Genomic DNA, 16762 nt, shown 5'->3' on the forward strand with positions numbered 1-16762 from the left:
ACACTAAAAGCAGCAAGGAAAATGTCAGATCAAAAAAAACCCCACCTCTCTCACACCCATGCAGCATAGGATGGAACAAATGTAGCGCCAGACTTAACTATTATGACAGAAAGAAACTAAACAAAACCCACATGAAAACATATCTGTACCTCTCAGGGAAGCATCTGATGAAACTGTGATAAAAGATATGAGGTGACATGAAATGAGTGAGGGCTGTGAGTTAGCTACAGCAAAAAGCATGACATCAGACGCAAAAAGCTGGGAAAAAAAAGAGGAAGTGGTCTCTAGAACTGCAATATTTTAAAAATAAAACATAAAAAAAGTTCATACATTTTTTGTGCCATATTGTTGGCAGTTGGAGAGAAACCTGTATCTGCCCTCTAGTTGAAGTCAAAGTCAATATAAGCCAGTTCTGTGTTTGGCTTTTCCCTTTTACTTAAGCCTGGGCTCTTGGGAACGGGACTACTCTGAAGCACCTGTATAACTTATAATCCCTAATAAAAGGTAGTAGAGGAAGAACTTTTTTGCTCTTAGTAATTGAGGGTCTTCAGGTCTTCATGTAGGAGGGAAAACAAAAAGATATCATCTATTTCATTTAAATAAATGGGTATTCCAGAAATGACTAGAACTGGCTGAAAATATTTTGTTATTTTTTGTGGGGAAGGGTGGAAAATAAAGTTGGAAAAATGTGTTGCAGAAATTTGTCAACTTTCCATTAAAAAAAAAAAAAAAAAGGAAGAATGCACCTAATTTATTACATGCTTATTTTACCTTTGAATTTTTGGATTATTAATATTCTCCTTAAATACCACTGTGTCTCATGAGAGATGCAGTTCAATTGGTTTATGACAAAATTCTTGCGCTGGTCTTGACTTTGTGACTGGATTGTTTCTCTGTCATCCCTGAGTGATCTGGGTTTCTCTGCCACAGTAAAATTTGGATAAATTTTGGATAAAAGTCTGGGTGAGCTATAAAAGTCTGAGAAAATATAACTTACTTAAAACATAACTTTTAGAAGACACAGTGGGGACCTTGGTGGCCACAGTGGAACACCAAACAGAATGGTTTGAATCAAAACTTCATCCCAAAGTGAAATGATATTTATTATGCTACAGCTCAAACAAGATGTTACACATTTCCAAACCCCTTCCTTATTTTCCATTTTCATTAATAAAAGGTTAATATCTTGATCTTCAATATCTTGCTAATTTGAGTTGCTGAGAAGCATTTTAACATATTATGATATTAAATACATAATATCATAATCTCTAGTGGGATGAAAATCCCAGTTTTTACCAGTTGCTAATGGCCTCTGGAGGGATTCAGCCTGATGAGGTTTGTGATGTCAAACAGCTGTAGATGAAAATACGAGAAACAGTTGACAATAATTAAATAATACAAATGTAAAACTACAAATCTGAGACAAGTACATAATTGCCATGGTATTATTTCATATGATTTTTTGTATGTGATATTAAATACCATTAAGTTTTCATATTCTTAGCGAAGTCGAAATACGAACATACTAATCTGCAGATTTCAGAAAGTAAAGAAATAAAACAACACAATATTTAGTAAGCATGAACAATTCCGAAGCTTTTCTTTTTTTTTTAATGTGAAATTGATTAACTGAAATGAAGGCAATTTATTGAGTTCACCCAGCAATTTAAGGTGAACAATTCACAGAAATTATACAATTGTAACCCCTTTTCTTTTGTATGAATTATCTTAGAGCAAGCTGTGGAATTTCTGAGTGTACCTGTAATTAAACATATTTGAACAATTCTAAATCTGCAGTTTATTTGCAAAAGCTCTATATACAAATTCAATATTCAAAATTCAAGCTGCTTGATTAGGTCAGTAGGCACATAATAAGTTTCTATCTCAGAAGCTTGATTATTCATATCAAAAATCTGATATGAATCATTCAGAATTTGCTTTTTGCAAATACTCTTCAATAATATGCTCAAAATTCATCAAACATTATTGTTAGTACCTCTATTCAGCAGAATAGTTACAGAAAGCAAACAATACCCAGCTCAAATTACTAAAATATCTATGTACCTTTCCAGTGAAAGGAAACCTGGTTGATAGATGGAATTTAAGACCATAAAAGAAGAAAATATACTTACTTACTCAGCTTTTGAAGGAGGAATGATATTAACATACCTGCAGTATATGTAAATCCCTTAAATATATACGAGTAACTCATGTTGCTACTCTTACATATTTTTTTCTAACAAAACTCATTGTTTATCTAAATTTTAAATACAAAATGAAAGTATATTTACTTGTGGAGGCTGGATTTATTAGATTTATCTAAATTTTTTTGATCCCTAATTTGGAAGATACATTTCTCAGCTGCTAAGCTATACATTAATATGGGAAGCTGCTTACCTAAGCTTTTTTTCAGTGCTACAGAAAATACTGACAAAACAATTAAACCCTTGCTTCAATGGGAGTTGCAGTGCATACAAGTAATAAATATATGGAGCTTATTCTCTTATATCTTCAATGTCTGAGTTTCTTTCCTTTTACTGGCAGGCTTATAGAACTACAAAAACCATGAAAACTCAATGCTAACTCAAAAGTGCAACCTCTGTTACTTTAATATCTTTGTACTGTGTATCAAGGCATTGCTTACATTAGATAATGAAATGGAGATGGGGCAGAAAACACACCTCTGAAAGACTTTCTACACAAAAGGATGAACACGTAGTTCTTTGCACAAAGCATTAGAAAATACTGTGATATTTTATTATTAAAAATGCTGCTGAAAAGTTTATACATATGTGTCCAGCCATATATATCTTCTATCATTACTTAAGGCGAAAAACAAAAAAATTGCAAACCAATAACAGAAGAAACCATTAAACCCTGTGTGCCTCTTAAGGTCAAGAATATAAGCCCGGGAAAGTACTTTTGTTTTTCTTTTACAGTTTGCAAAGTATATTTTGATATAATTATTATAGAATTCTATGAAGACCCTATAAATCTGTTCCCTCTATAAATCATACATCAGTCCAGATGTATCAAATTATTAAATCAACTTGATTGCAATTACTTTTAAAAGCTAAAATCATCCACTTACAGGAACTTCTTTTTTTACCCAAATGTCACAAGCCTGACACAGTACTGTACATATTGCTAGCAGAAGACAATTGGAAGTACTAAACAAATACTGTAATTCACATTACAAACATACCCAACTGATTATGATGCCAAGCATCATTACCTTTTTTTACTTTTTTTCTTTTTTTCTTTTTTTTTTTTTACTTTTTTTTTTTTAAGACTTATGAACTGCTGCATCTCAGCTGAGGCATTACATAGGTGGTGGAAATGGCCTGGTATAGAGTCAGCATTAATCAATATTATGTGATGGATCAGTGAAAAAAACCAAAAAACAGCTTTCCATTTGCTACTAGTTGTACTTCATCACATTCCAGCCTGAGCATCCAGGTCAGGTCTATAACACATTTATTACAGATAAAGGATTGTATTAGCCACCTGTTGCATTTTTAACCATGTCATTAACTTTCCTTTTATTTTTTCCTTCAGAATCAGTTTTACTGTCTGCTACAACAAGGGGTTGTCCAGATGAATAGACCTCAGTGAATCACCTTGTCTTTGATTTTATTTGTAGGGGTGACTATTCCAAGACATTTTATTAGAAAACAAAAAGCATAGAAAACAAGAAGAGGTACAAGGCATCTTGTGTTAGATACTTATGGGACATATGATATTGATGCAGCTTAGTTGTGAAATAATAATAGAAAATACATCTGGGATAATCATGTTCAAGTGCAGACCAATTTGTTCAAATATCTTTGGTTACTATGTCTCAATGATGGAGTAACTTTCAAAGACAAAATATAAAGCAATCTTCATCTGCGAGAACTTATTTCTAGATTTTCACATTCAAATCAGCTGTTCGAATCAAACTGTTCAGTTCCTTTGTTTGATAGCTCTGCTTAGCCCCTGATTTCTTAGTGAAGGAAGGGAAGAAGGGAATAAACAGCTAAGAATTTTGCCCTTCCTGAGAGTGATGCTTTCTGGGATTTTCAGCTTTATTCAGATGCAGAACACTAAACATCTCTGCTTCTTTCCCCATAATGTTCACTGACTATGGGACTGCTGTGTAATAAATCAGCAAAAAAAATATTTTTGACTAGTACGCTCTCAAGCACAAAACAGGATACTCGACAGAGAAGCTCTTTACACACTGATCATTTTTGAACACTTTAAAAAACAGCCAGCCAACCAACCCACCATTTCTCCACTTTCAAATTGTGGTTTTATTTCATTTAGCAAAGCTAAGAAGGTGCTTTCTCAGCTGAGATTCTGCTGCAACTGCTGGTGAATATAGAGCTAGTTTTCCTCAGAAAAGGCTGATCAAAACACAGGCTTTCTTTGCTTTTGTCAGGGCACAAAACTCTTCCTAATGTATCACAATAATCAAGAACTACAAACTGGACTCTGAATACATATTATTCATGTTTCTTGGTTCAGTTCAACAAGCTTAAAATAGTAATTATTTTCTTTTGTGGTTTTTTTTTTTTCAATTTTCCAATCCATTGCTGTGTTGCAATTTAACAAAGGCTAACACAAAATTAAATTATAGAAAAAAAAAGTTTCAGAAAAGAACAACAACCTCCTATGAATACTTTAACATGCACTAGTGTAACCTGTAAGAGAAAATGCACAGGTCACACAGACAACTGTATCCTCTGCATGACACCATGGCCTCATATAAATGAAACATGTTAGAAAAAAGTCATGTTTTTTGTTTACCACTAGTAATTAAGAAGAAATTCCTCCTTTGGTCTTGGAGGAAACAGAGGTGATATGACTAACGTATATACACATAGGTCACAACCGAATGCACAATCTTTCTAAAAGCTCTTTTCAAACTGAAAACATCAATAAAAGCTGCTTCTTTTTTGTTTGTTTGTTTTTAAACTCACAGCTATGTACATTTTTACAAAGTTTCTTTAAATATAGTTCAGGCTGGCAATTCATCTCTTTGCACAGAACTATACGTATTTTACTGCATAGTCAGTCCTCCTCTTTTTTTTTCATTTTTTTTTTTAATAATAAAATTCTATTTCCCCCATCTGGATTACAGCTTCATATGCTGGGTAAAAGCCCGTGGTGATGTCTTTGTTTTAACAAGGGCCATTCATGGTATGGCACATAAAGAATTTTTTTTATTATTTTATTTATTTAAAAACAAAACAAAACAAAACACCTGTACAGTCACTGGCTCTGTGTTCCAGAAGACTCTGCTTTGCTTGTTACACTCAAAACACCATTTTAAGTGACTTCTTCTGGCCTCAAATTTCAATCAAAGTGGCTGAGATCTTAAAGCAGTATCGTAACAGCAATGTACACTTTTCACATTTCACAGGGTTTGTGGCTGATCTTTAACATCAGTGAGTTTCTGTGGGAAGGATCAGTAAGAAAATAATGACTGTCCTTCTCTTTTACTTGTTTTTACTTTAGATTTTGACAAGGTGTTCAATGGATGGTATTATAACTTTTTCCTCTTCTTTTTTTTTTTTTGTTTTTTTTTTTTTGTTTGTTTTTCTTTCTTCCAAGTGGCTTGTGAGGGTAGAGGGGGAAGGGCTGAGCTATACCCTAGTGGTCGAATGTCCATGGGGCAAATTTGTACTGTTTTGTCCTCCACTGAAGGTGTTGAAAGTATGCAAAGGCTGCATTCCTGTTAATGTATTTGGAATCATGGTTATGGTGTTGGGTGTCATTAGCGGGATGTCATCTGGGGACCTTCTCAAAGTGAGCGTGTAGTCAGGTGGACAGGTTAGTCTCAGTGTGTCGTGGGCCTGCAGTGATTCACACTCATGGTCATGTTCTAGCTGTTTCATCTGCAATGACATGATTTCTTCATTTTGTATGTGTGCTATATCGTTGGTTGTGTTCCTCTGGGGGCTAGGGCGCCTGTGAGTCTCGTGACGTCGCTTGTCCTTCTTGTAATATAATGCAGCAAAAGCTAAAATATTGAGGAACAGCAAGGATGCCCCCACAGCAATGGTGACACTCAGCTCTGTGGAATAATCTCGCTTGTTTTCTATTAGAACTGTTGTATCCTCCGGAGATGTTTTATGAGTGTCTTTTGAATGTTTGGGATTGTTGGCAGGTGTCATTGCTGGGCGTTTGGTGGCTGGCCACAATTTACCAGGAGAACGTCGTGTCACATAAGGAAACGATGTCATGTCAGGAGGAGGAACTTTAGTTGTTGTGGAAACATACTGAAATATTTCGTTCAGATTGTGAAGGTGCGGTACGAGCTCCAACCAGAAAGCGACTTTTGTGGCTCGGTAGTGATCACGAACTCGGGGTTTCAGGCCAATATGCAGATAAAGCTGGTCTTTAGGATTGTATTTGGACCAGGCTACTTCTTCAAAGCGGTTGGGTTTTGTGTGGATGAACTTTGTGTCCTGTGGAACAGGCTGGTTTGGATCTCTACAAAAACAAAAACAGGCAATATTGTAGTCATTAAAAAAACAAAAACAAAAGCAAAACCCAAATGTCTTTCCATCCTTTAGTTAATGGTTCATCTGATAATTGACATAACCTAAAAATGCAAGCTAAATAACCCTCCCTAAACAACAGGTATTTATAAATAAACAAAAGAAAAATTACTTACTGTACAGTGTGTCTCAGATCCTATAATACTTTTTTAAATGAAAATGGAGAAAGGGTTGTTTTTCAGCTCCTGAAAACTCATCTGAAGTTCTGTGATTCAGTATCATACACCAAAGCTGTCACAGAGAGGTACTAACTACCTTTCCTTATAGTAAAGGTGTAGGTTCAGCTCTTCTAAAGGTTTAACATTAAGTTTCTCATTTAAAGTACCACTACTTCCACTGCTGTAAGTAGTAAATATGAGCATCTAATCTCTATGGCAATTATGGAAGTCCATGTGACCATAAGAATTTATACTAGATGTGTATATTAATAAAAAACTTTAAAACATGAAGCAGCAATGCTAAATACATGTAAACTGGGAACTATTTCTCTTGGCGTTGCTTTAATGAACTATTAGTCCCCCTTCATTCAAATATCTACTTTAGGGAGAAGTCTTTGAAGTATTTGTATGTTGCAAATCTTTTATTCATTTGCATTAGGAGATTACTATTAGCAAGTTCCATGTGCTTATTGCTATTAAATAACTATGTATAATGGCTGTAGGACAGTAAGCCTTAATTCTGTCCCAGTTTGTAGGGATGAGAAATATATTAGCTGACATAACAAGTTTTAAAATAGTTAAGTTATAGTAGTAGTAGAGATCAGAGTATAATACTAATCAGAGATAATTTCAGAATTGGTAACCCAAATATTTAACTGAACTTATGTTTTTCCCATCTATTCTTTTTTCTTTTCGCCTTACAGGTTCAGAATAAAGACAAACCAATGGCAAAAAAAAAAAAAAAAAAAAGCATTTAAATGTGGTTAATGTCTGTAAACTTTACATAAATATGCCTTCTTCTGGCATGAAAAAATGCAGAAATTTAAAATTGCTAATACTGAATTTAATATTCTGTTGTGTATTAGTTTGAATCTCCTTTTGCAGCAAAAAGTATTTTCTGGGATTTTATGATATATTATATTGAGAGTACATGATTTATTTTCTGTGCATCACTCTCAGAACTTTCCATTATCCTTTCCATTCCCATATGCATTGATTTATTTCCTGTGAAAACGATTCTAATATTTTCCTTTTTTTTTTCAACATACTCTTATGTATGTTACGGGAATAACAAGATCCACTGCTACAGATTTTGAAGCCTCTTAGGTTTTTTGGTTTTCCATTTTCAAAAGCTCATGAACAAGATTGCCTACTTAAGCATTCCTTTGCTGTTCATAAAGAGCTGTTCCTTAGTTCTTAACCCAGACTGGTAATTTGACTTTAATAATCTTGTAATTCCTGTATTCATCTATCTACCTGAAAAAAATTGTCTTATCTTAAGTGAAAGGAAGAATTCTTTTTCTATATAATTTTCATACTTAGGTTTACTTCCATTTGTGGTTTTAGGTGTTTGGGGGTGGTTTGGTGTGGGTTTTTTATATTGTATTGTATCAAATCTTTTCCCTCTCAACAAGATATAAACTAGGGGTTCTAGAACTGTGGCTATTTATCTATCTATCTATCTATCTATCTATCTACCTATCTATCTATCTATCTATTTTTAATTTTCTGTAGTGATAGACAGATTGTGTTAATTCTGAACAAAAAGATAATTGCTAAGCAATTGTTCATCCTAATTGAAGCTAGAGGAGTAATGTCCACTTCCAAGCAGTAAAACAGAAGATGTATGCTGCTACTTTGAGGGATTCTAACACACATTCAAGAAGGAAATAAAAGTATGTCTTTTAGTTCTTAAAGAACAGCCTGAAAGATTTGGCAGATCCAGAGAAGATATTGGCCCATTTCAATAGATCTACTCTTACAGTAGTTTGAGGCTCTTCACATGAATTCCAAATCAAATTAAAAATCAGCAAGATTATCAAAATGCAAAACTTGTCTGAAACTCAAAATCCTTCAAGAGTTACAGCACAAAACCCATCTTGTGTTGTCCCCACTTGCTGTTCTGACTTGCAGCACAAAAGACACTGGGAAGGGTCCTACAGAAAGCATAAATTGAGCTAGCTCAAGTAAACAAGTTGTACTTGATGTGCAGCACAGGAGATGAAAAAGCTGAGAGCTGATTTCAATGAGCCAAGTGGGACATGCACTTTTTTTTTTATTCTTTCTTTTTTTAATGGCCCTATAAAAATCACAGCAGAAGATGATTTTAGCAACTAAATATTTTTTTTTAATTAGCATTCTCTACCCCTACAAACAGCCTACAGAACAAGTAAATATCAACCTCCCTTGTCTTTCCCTCTTTTCCATTCTCTACCTCTGTCTTTTTAACTTTATCTATCAGGAATAGCCAGTTATGCTGCCACCTCCACCAAACAACAAGAGAGAAAATTACATTACATGAGACTAGTCTTGTATTTCAGGATTTGTTTACACGGCTTAATGTAGGCATAAAGCCGTCCATTGAAACTAGGAAAAGAAAAAAAAAATCAGCCATATAGACAAGTAATTTTTTGGCTGAGGGTATCAGAACTTTACCATTGGCATCAGCTCTAGGGTTGATCACTTAACTGAATAAGTGGTCTGAACATTCTCTCTCAATTTGGAGGATAGGCATCTAAATAGTGGGGGGTTTGTTTTTCATAGGAAAATGGAATAATTAAGTCCAGTCCTGAATAGAGGCTCTAATAATGCATGTATCTTGGTTTTACAGACTAATGATAATTTACTAAGAATATTCAGTGGATATACTTAAGAGGACTTTTATTTTCCTACACCGTTCTCCTACATACACTGAAGACAATTCATAAAATCATAAAGTTACAACTTACTACATTTTAACTCTTTTTCTTAGGTAGTTGGGCAGCTTCTCTTATTATGAACACTTTTTCAGTATTACAGGTAGGCATAAAGCGTAGATGTGCATAAAATAATTTCTCCTAACAAATCAGCTGTTTGACAAACCTTTTGGTCTGTTAATTTAACTACAAATTGTTTTTTGCATTTTTTAGCATTTCACATCACCTTTGTGTTTCTGGATATTCTTGAGGCTCAAGTGTGTAATCACAGAACAAAAGGCTGCCAAGAAACCTTCCTTTAAAAACCCACGGTGATTGTGGTAATAAAAATATAATCTGAATAATAAATTTTCAGTTCTGTACTTCTTCCAGTAATGGCTCTCATAGGGACTAGATAACTTGTTTCCCAATCCTACTAGTTGGCAGGGAGGCTTTTATTTTTTTTTTTCTCCTTATAGTACTGAAACAAAATTGATAATTATTGTTGCTCATTTCACTCTGATTATTTTTCACCACCTTTAGAATTCAATTTAAACAGCTTCTCCACCAAAAAATGCCCCCATCATGAAATGCCTGAACTTGCCTCCCATATGTTAGAAGACCATATGGTGGTCTTTCTTGTCTTAGATAAGGTATTTTTTTTATTAATCTGAAGAATCATCTGATTTTACCTATCACTTTTTCCCCCACTTTCAGTCTGCACTGATTTTGCTCAATTTAACATGTTGCTGTTTATTGTCATTCAATTCACTCCTCATGGGCTACAAATGTACATCCAAAGCATTGATTATTTTTTTTTTCCCTCAGGTGATATAAAGTACGTGCATCTGCAATGGATGCTGACTGAAGAGCAACAGACATTGCTGTTCACAAGATGAATTAGTAGCTGACCTACAGGGGAACTGAGTATTTCCTATCTGGTGATAATGGCATAGGAAGAATGATCTTAAGAAGTTTTCTCTTATCCTGAATTCCATATAACATATTGAAATCCCATTTATCTTTTAACTACTTCTACAACAGCATTAACTGTCACTCAAGGCAATGGAACTCTTATATTAACACACTTACACTTAAAGTGTTTTATTCTTTTGCGTAATTCTCTAACATCGTTGGAGAGCAAAATGTCTTAACAGCTACATACTGAGTCTGTCCCCGGGATACTGAAAGGCCCCTTGATCATTTCTTTTCTTTCAGCAGTCCTCTTTTCTCCATATGGGGACAAAAAGAAAGGGGGGGGGGGGGGGGGGGGGAGGGGGAAGTGTGGCATTTCTTCATGCTTCCACTGATTTATCATGTTATTACAATATTAATAATGGTACAGCCATTCCTACCTGAAGCAATGGTACAAAACAATATTTTCCCTTTCAGCCTTTCTTCACTTATCACCAGATCCCACTGTTGCCACACTCCCAGCCAGCTATTTTAACTATTAAGGAAAGCAAACCATAAGTACACTGTTTTGTTTGACTAACACAGATTGGCCTTTGGAGACAGTTATTTCTTCAGACAAAAACATCAAAAAGAAATGCAACAGCCTTATAAAGGAGTTCAAAGAGAACAGAAAATACTTTTTAATCTTTGTGAGTTTAATTGTGTCTTCCATTAGAGAGCCAAACCAAATTCTAAACACAGACATCCTTAATAACTCAGGTTTTTTGCTTCAGAATCAACAGTAATAAAATAATTTGGGCGTATTTGTCTGGATTACAAAGAAAACAAGGATATATCCTTTAAGCCTTTATATTTCCCATCACTAACCTAGGTAAAGCTGACTGAATAGGACCAAAAATAGAGTACTGTAACTCCTTAAAAGAGGGTAATTTTTAGAAACTCAATAGATTCCTCTAATGGGAGCATGGCTTTCTATCTACTCCCTGAAACTTCAAATCCTTCTTCATAACAGTAGCTGGCAGAGTGTCTATCAAGGACTGGCACATGTCCCCTCATATCATTCACTCTTCTCCTGCTGATGTATCTGTGAAGGATGTAATGTGGCCCTAACTAACAGAACATTTGAGCATATAAAATTACCATTACAGTTAGGATAGTACTACTGGCAGCAGACTGAAGCTTTAAGTGCACCTCTTAATGAAGCTTTCACATACGGTTTTGCACACAGTGAAATCAATAGCTGAATTTTCATGTCATTTTTGTATCGCAAATGTAGTTCCTCATACCTACTCCATAACAAATTGCTTTTCTATTTTTGAGGCATGTTGGAAATATAGTTTTGAAAAGGCCAAAATGACTGAACAAAGGAAGGAAAGGAAGGAAAGGAAGGAAAGGAAGGAAAGGAAGGAAAGGAAGAAGTCATAGCAAGGTAGAAAATGGAGGATTAGTAAAATGCAGCTTCCCCATATTCATTTCAAGCACGATCCATTTGCCTGTAAACACTCTGTCACCTCCTATTTGCTAGCTTCAGTAACTGACTTCAAAGTAAAACACAATAAAAGCACTGAGCCTTGGGCTGTGCCTTTGACACCCAGTGACTTTACAAGACTGACCTGCCCTTCAGGCCCAGCCTTGGCAGTAGGCCCATTAAACAATGTGGGTTTTTCAGCAGCAGGTGGCATGTCAGTTGAAAGCCCAGCACAGTCCATCAGAATGCACCACCTGAGCAGTAATTATACAGTAAGTATCTGGATGCAATCTCTATAGGAGAGTCATCAAGACTGGAAAAGTCTCAAAGACATTAAAATTAAATAAATAAATCTGCAGTTTTAACGTTCAAGGCTCACCTACAGGGAAATGTGGAATAATGAAATCTTACATTTAACAGATTTTTCATATGTGTTGCCATGGGTACAAAAACAAAGCAAGCCAAGTTCTGTCAGAATAAGGATGGGAAATGATTAATTTAAGAAAAGGTGGGAAAAAAACCCAAAACAAAGCTCCCAACAACAGTCTTGAACCGTACCAATCTTTCTGAGTGTTGGAGGACATGAGTGGGCATATGGATTTCAGATTGCATGTGGGAGAGTAGAAAGGAGAATGGTTACCCCAGATGTCCCCTGTTGCTCTAGGCTTGAGGTGCTACAACCTTCCCTTTTCTACTGGAGGCATCAGAGGTGTATAGTAAATATAAAATTAAAATATTATTTTCCTCCAAGTATCCTTTTGTACTATCCAGAACAATTCATCATTGCTGCTACAATCAAGAAAAAAAACAGCATGGTAAAGCATCTTGTGTTGCTCTTTTCCTTTCCTTGCACAAACTGAGATTTTACAGCTAGAGGTCATTTTCAATAACACATCTTTCAGACTGTCTATAAATGGGCAAATTCGTAGTAGAAGATAGACCTCACTCCTGTCTTATTAGGAATGGTGAAGCTTCTGAAATGTCTAGGAGCTCTCCCAAAGCACCTGTTGTGCCTTTAGGTGTAGTACGACAATGGCTTCATAACCAGAGAACTGGGTGGTGGCATGTATAGCCTGCTGAAATTAGCTTTCAAGCAGCAACAGCTGGAAAGTGCTTGCAATTACAAGTAATGGTGGCAGCTGGGACTGTGAGAAGCTTCTCTCGGCTTCAGAAAATTGCTTAAATATGACTTCTTATTTTACAGGGAATAGTCATAAAGTAATTGTAAATGATAGTGAGACTGTAGAGATCTTGCATCACCATAATAATTGCACTGATGTAGTCTTCTATGCATATGTGGCACTTCATCTATAAGAATAAAGACAGACTGATAGTATAATCATCTTTCTCAGTGTGTGGTACAGCCAGCATGTGGATTCTCTGTCCATAAACCAAGCTTTCATCCTGAAGTTTGCCCATCCCAGTACTGATGTCTGTTTGTTGCCAAATACATATCTAAATATTCCACAGTTCATTCACGATTGTTGCAGTACTGTGAGATTTTGCATGTAAAAGTACCTTTTTTTCTAAAGTGCAGTGCAACAAAAGCTTTCTTTTTGCCTTATAAATTGACCTGAAGCATTTGATTGTTTTTTACTCAAATCACGCTTGAGGTTCTTGTTAAGACTGCAAAATCTGTCTTCCTTGAACGTCATTTGGATTCATTAAAGGCTGCAAGAGCTGCTGAAGCCTCTGAGTGTTTCACACTAGATATCACTGATTTTTTTTTTCTTATATGGCTGCATACCATTCACTGCAGTGCAGTAAAGCTGCAGTTTCCAGAGCTCAATCTTGCCATTAAAGATTCATTGGAAAGATTTACAGCCCCTTTGTGCCACAAGTATCTTTGTTTTAATTCATACCAAAGACTCAAGGTTAACAAAAAAGCCCTTGCTACTCAAGTAAAACACTGCAATACTCTTTAAAGGAATGCTATAAGAAGAGGACAGAAATTATTAATAGCACTTGCAGATTAAGCTGCTTTGAGGGTTCTTTCCTTGATGTTTACAACTCTGTTTCAGCAAAAAATTGATATCTTCATTTTGTTTTGTAACCACAATTAATTTAAGTTTTTAACCTCCTCAAAGCAAAATTTATATCTGAGTCTCTTCTTCATTCCAGTCAAGTACTTATTATTGACATTATAGCCCTCAGAGGGAAAAATCTTTCCAGTGTCTTCCTTTCTGTTCCAGTTCCTCCCTGAGTCCCCATCCATGTGAAGGTCGCTAAAAACAAGAACTTCCTTTCTTTTGCAGCAGATAAGTGCTATAGGCCTGACAGTTCCTTCTTCAAGTAGCAGACGTTGCCTCTGATTTTTCAGTATCTTGGTGAGCTGCCTTTTCTCTGAGGCATGCTTTATCTTAGTAATTGCCCTATTTTTTGAATAAAAAATACAGTGCATTATTATTATTACTGAGCTACTGAAAGAAAATAGTTTGAGGGAACACACCAATTAGAAATCTATTAAATATGAATAAGACCCAGTTACTTTCTGTCTTAGGCAGACAGTGTTATAATACTACTGCAAGATCAGGGTTTGAAGCCACTGCAATAGGATACTGACTATTTTATAAGTAGGCTACCAACAAAAAGGAGTGCTGGGAGTCAAACTTACCCAGTTTTGGCAAAGTTAGTCCAGTACGTCATAACCACTGCGCTGAGCATGACATCATTCTTGGAAAAGTTACAGTTGAACAGCTCCGTGGGGCCAATCATGGGAATCCCAAACACATAAGGGACTTCATCACCATGAGCTGAATCAGCCCAGCTGGGTTTCATTTCACTTTGGCAATGGTGATAAAATGCATAGAAATATGTTGGAGATCCATACTGGGCATGCAGGTCAGCAGTAGCAACAGCAGGAGCAACCCACTGATGGTCTGTAAAAAGAGCAACCAAGGTCTTCCGTCTTGTTTCAGGGTTTTCTTTGTCTGCCCAGTCTGTGTACATGAATTTAATGGTCTCTCGCAGTGTATCTTTCCCTTCTGGATAACCATATAGATTGTCCACAAAATTGGAGACAGAAAAGTCAAAATCATTGGGGGAAACACCATCTTCATTGTCTACAATGCCATCCACAAATTTTAAACCTTCCCCTTGATTCACACCCAGCATTATATCATAGTTAAGGAATTCCCCTTGCTCCATGAGAATCTGAGGGTCATCTGGAATCACATCTCCATCTATCACAGGCCCAAAGGCAATGTGGTACGTGGCTGGAGTGATGGTCTGTTGAATGAGTTCTTTGTAATTCTTATTCCGAAGACATTCAACCAAATCAGTGGTATCCAGCATGTCGCAGCCCACTTTATCTGCCAATATCCGAGTGTACTTGGCAGGCTGATAGTTCACTGCCCAGCTGGACAGGGCTGTTCCACTCTGTATGATTGCCTTTTGGAACAAACCTGCAGGTGTAAATTGTTTAAATGCAAATCCAATTATATTTTTTTTTTAATTACAAAAAAAAATCAGCTTTCATTAAGCAAAGAAAGCTTTGATTATATAATAAGTAACAGATGCATATACCTAAATTTCAATTCAATTTCCATATATTCTAATCACTCCTCCCTTTTTATTGTATCTCTAATAGGCTACTAATTAAAATTTCTCTTGTTCTTGATGCTCACACACATAAAACATGAAGGTTTCAGGTTATTGTTTCAAGAATGAAACTCGTACTGCAGTTCTCTTGCACCTTTAATGGAAGTTTCCTGGCTTTAGCACAGTGGTGGTCCTGTAAAATTTCTTTAAAGGAGTGGCAGCTACAAGCAATCATATCCTCTTCACCATGTAAATGACTCTCATAAATGCACTCTTCAGTGGTTTAAAGGTCAAATGAAAATTACACACTCTCATTTCCTTCAGAGAAGCCATGCATCATATAATTTGAAAAAATCTGCTCTGCTAAAATCAATTTAATAGGCTTGAGTTCTACTGTGACATAATTTTTTCTTTAACCATCTTATTTTTTTTATTATTTCTGTGTGTGTGTGTATGTGTGTTAGCACTGCCTATATGTTGAATTAAAATACATTTACATTTCTGGGAAGACATTAAGATGAGATGCAATAGTTCCTTGTGGTTGTTTTATAGGTACTAATATAAAGTGAGATGACAGACCCAGTCTGAAGAGCTACTTTGTCAGGGCACGGAGAAGCAACTGGAGCTTACTGGTGAATCTGCTCCATCTGTTTCTTCCTGGTAAGATCAGTAAAATGGCCTATTTTATACTCAAAATAAAATGCCTGGGTCTCTTCTATATATGATTTCTACTGTCAAGACAACAACAGCTACAAAAACATTTAGAGACCTTGAAGCATTTAGGGAAAAAAGTGGCTGTGGTTGATATACCTTTGTGATGATTACCTACTGTACACACTACAAAATTTTAGTGATGGGATTAGTTAAGTTTTTCTTGGTTCCATCTGCTTGGTTTTGGCATGGTTTACTCAACAGTTATTCACTGCACCCTATTTGTATAATTAGACTGAACTGTCAGGCATAATTCTATGTATTTCCAAATAGGGTGTGTTTACCAGCCACTCTGCTACAACTGCTCACTAGGGCTTAGCATTGTCTCATAGATTTCAGATTGTTTTAATGTAATAGAAGTAGCATGGACTTATAAATACAATAGATATTTTGGTCTTGTCTTCTTTTATAAACTGTTTGCAGATTTTGCCTTATCACTGGGAGTACTTCTGGTTCAGTACTGGTGCTGTACATTCTTGGGTTTGTTGGGGTTTTTTTGGGGGGTGAGATCTTGAGGGTAGTTAATCCCACAGTTCAAACACTTACCAAAATTTTAAGAACTCTGCGTGGGATCATACGGTGCTTGTGGGGAGTTAAATAAGTTTTTTAAGAAGGTTAAAATATGTTGTTATTAGATAAGGAAAGCATCTCAATATATGTGCGGAGTACAGACAAGAGTGTGTAAAAAATAAAAAAGGTCACTGCCGTTTTCCAATTTCATTTAGGGAAAATTCTTTGGTAGAAGAG

General features: G+C 35.7%; 1 protein-coding gene across 2 annotated transcripts in view; it reads right to left on the reverse strand.

Moving 5' to 3' along the window:
• Positions 1-1078: 1078 nt before the first annotated feature.
• NLGN4X (neuroligin 4 X-linked) overlaps positions 1079-16762 on the reverse strand; it is a 187360-nt gene continuing 171676 nt past the window's right edge. Inside the window, exons 6-8 of one of the 2 annotated variants that reach the window (XR_003555832.2) lie at positions 14379-15168; positions 5249-6480; positions 1079-1353 (exon numbers count right to left, since the gene is read on the reverse strand). Coding sequence is in view for 1 of the 2 variants with exons in the window: in XM_027791182.2 (XP_027646983.1) it covers positions 5631-6480; positions 14379-15168 (1640 nt within the window). In the remaining variant the exon portion in view is untranslated. Of the gene's footprint in view, positions 1354-2735; positions 6481-14378; positions 15169-16762 lie in introns of those variants that run through there. The other variant, XM_027791182.2, reaches the window with a different exon arrangement.

Source organism: Falco peregrinus, chromosome 4 (genome assembly GCF_023634155.1).
Source record: "Falco peregrinus isolate bFalPer1 chromosome 4, bFalPer1.pri, whole genome shotgun sequence".
Taxonomy (NCBI): domain Eukaryota; kingdom Metazoa; phylum Chordata; class Aves; order Falconiformes; family Falconidae; genus Falco; species Falco peregrinus.